We start from the raw sequence: 2,104 nt of genomic DNA, 5'->3' as shown, positions 1-2,104 counted from the left end.
ATTTGGAATGAGGATAAAAAGACAAAAAAAAAAACATGCAAATAAGTTCAAACAACCATTCAATATCTATTATTTCCTGAATATTACTGATGAACTGATCAAAAAGTAGGCTACTGTTCACATGCGTTTTACTACTATATAGTATAGTAATAATTTAGTACTTTCTCCTGTTTTATTGTTGGTTTCCTCTTTTCTGATCATTTGGAATGAGGATAAAAAGACAAAAAACAAACAAACATGCAAATAAGTTCAAACATCAATTCGATATCTATTATCTCATGAATATTATGACATTCAAGAGGGCCACCCCCCTGATGACGTCATAACATGCAAATTAGATGAGTATATTTACACCCCACATAAACTTTCGGTCATGCCCAACATTTTTCTAATTTACATTAGAACTCTATCTTTAACTCTATCTTTCAAAATCCAGCATTTTTCCAAAAAAAACCTGGCGCCTAAAGGTTTAAAGCATGTCAACATATTCTGTTACACCAAATACAAAATAACGATCTTTAAAATAGCATCATATGACCCCTTTAACTAACCTTAAAAATACATTGAACTGAAATCTAGAAATTTAAATCAAAAGTGACAGTAAAGACACTTATAATGTTACTTTTTCAAATTAATATAATAATGCAATTAGAGGCATAAAAAAATCGGGCCCCATTGGGCTCAGGCTGAAATGCAGTGCTCTAATTAACAATATGTTACTTTAATAACTCCCAAAATACAATTTCTGTTTACATATTGTGAAATGTAGGCCACATGGGACCATGGAGGCTTCTGAAAAGCAGCAGATGCAAATGTTCAAATCAGTGCATGACATAACAGGCAAATGTTAACATCAAGCATGACTGGCACCCAACCGCACCTGTAGTTCTTGATGTACGTGTAGGCATCCTCTTTCTTGAGGAGCTCACATTTGATGAGGTTATCCCGCAGGCCGAACTGGGGCATGCCGAGCATCTGGGATTTATTTGCCAGGATGGGCTGGGAGTTTCGGATCAGGTCATCTCTCACCTCACTCTTCACTCTCTCCTGACTGAAACAAAATGAACAAAGTGCTTCATGACAGAAATACTAATACTTTTATTCAGTTAGGATGCATTAAATTAATCAAACGTACCAGTAAAGGCATGTATAATGTTACAAAAGATTTCTATTTCAAATAAATGCTGTTCTTTACTTTCTATTAATCAAAGAATACTGAAAAAAAAGGATCAAGGTTTCCATAAAAATATTCAGCCGCACATCAGCCTAGAGTAATGATGCTGAAAATTCAGCTTTGATCACGGGAATAAATAACTTTTTAATATATTCACATAGAAGACCGTTATTTTAAATTGTAATAATATTTCACAATATTTCTGTGTTTACTGTATTTTTGATCAAATAAATGCAGCCTTGGGGAGCATAAGAGACTTCTTTCAAAGAGATCTTAATAAGGTGTCATTGTTTTCTTATATGCCGAGATGCAAACAGGTAAGGTGAAAAGGTGAGAAACATTGGGAGCACTGTTTGGATTGGGGGCATGGTTCACACAGAATTATAGATAGATATTTGCTTTACATGCTCATTTGTAGTTACTTTAAGGTATTTCTTCAAGTATGTTTTATTACCGTACATGTGCAAAACTGTAATTTTTCACAAAAAAAATGACATCTCACAAAAATCAAGATTGAATATATTTGGTCAAAATCCCATGTTATAAAAGTTGAAGTGCTATGTAGGGTTGTCGTGTGACAACACCGGTAATACTGGTATCACCGCGGGGGAGGTAGCTTAAATAGCTTGTAAAAGCGGTGTGCGCATTTTACTTTCACTTTCAAATAGCGGCAATTCAGAGTAAAGCAATTGTTCGTTTTTAGTTCGTTTTAATTTTCCCTCTTTTCCTCGCTTTCCTTCGCTTTTAAATAGCTTAAAAGCGCCGTGCACATTTTACTTTCACTTTTGAATTAATGGCAGTTAGGCATCAATTGCTTGAATGCAACAACAAAATACAACGTCAAACTCACTTTAGCGTTTATATAAGTTTCGCGCCTCACTCTTCATGTCTGTCTCGCCTCACTCTTCTCGTCTGTCTCGCCTCACTCTT

At 34.9% G+C, this 2,104-nt stretch overlaps 1 protein-coding gene across 1 annotated transcript in view; it reads right to left on the bottom strand.

The window, feature by feature from the left end:
• inpp5b (inositol polyphosphate-5-phosphatase B) overlaps positions 1–2,104 on the bottom strand; it is a 48,368-nt gene that overhangs the window by 20,000 nt on the left and 26,264 nt on the right. The window contains exon 7 of the mRNA XM_016290387.1: positions 881–1,051. Within this exon, the coding sequence (XP_016145873.1) occupies positions 881–1,051 (171 nt within the window). The remainder of the gene's footprint in view (positions 1–880; positions 1,052–2,104) is intronic.

Source organism: Sinocyclocheilus grahami, unplaced genomic scaffold (genome assembly GCF_001515645.1).
Source record: "Sinocyclocheilus grahami isolate Dianchi unplaced genomic scaffold, SAMN03320097.WGS_v1.1 scaffold258.1, whole genome shotgun sequence".
Taxonomy (NCBI): domain Eukaryota; kingdom Metazoa; phylum Chordata; class Actinopteri; order Cypriniformes; family Cyprinidae; genus Sinocyclocheilus; species Sinocyclocheilus grahami.
This window is presented reverse-complemented; position numbering and strand designations above follow the sequence as displayed.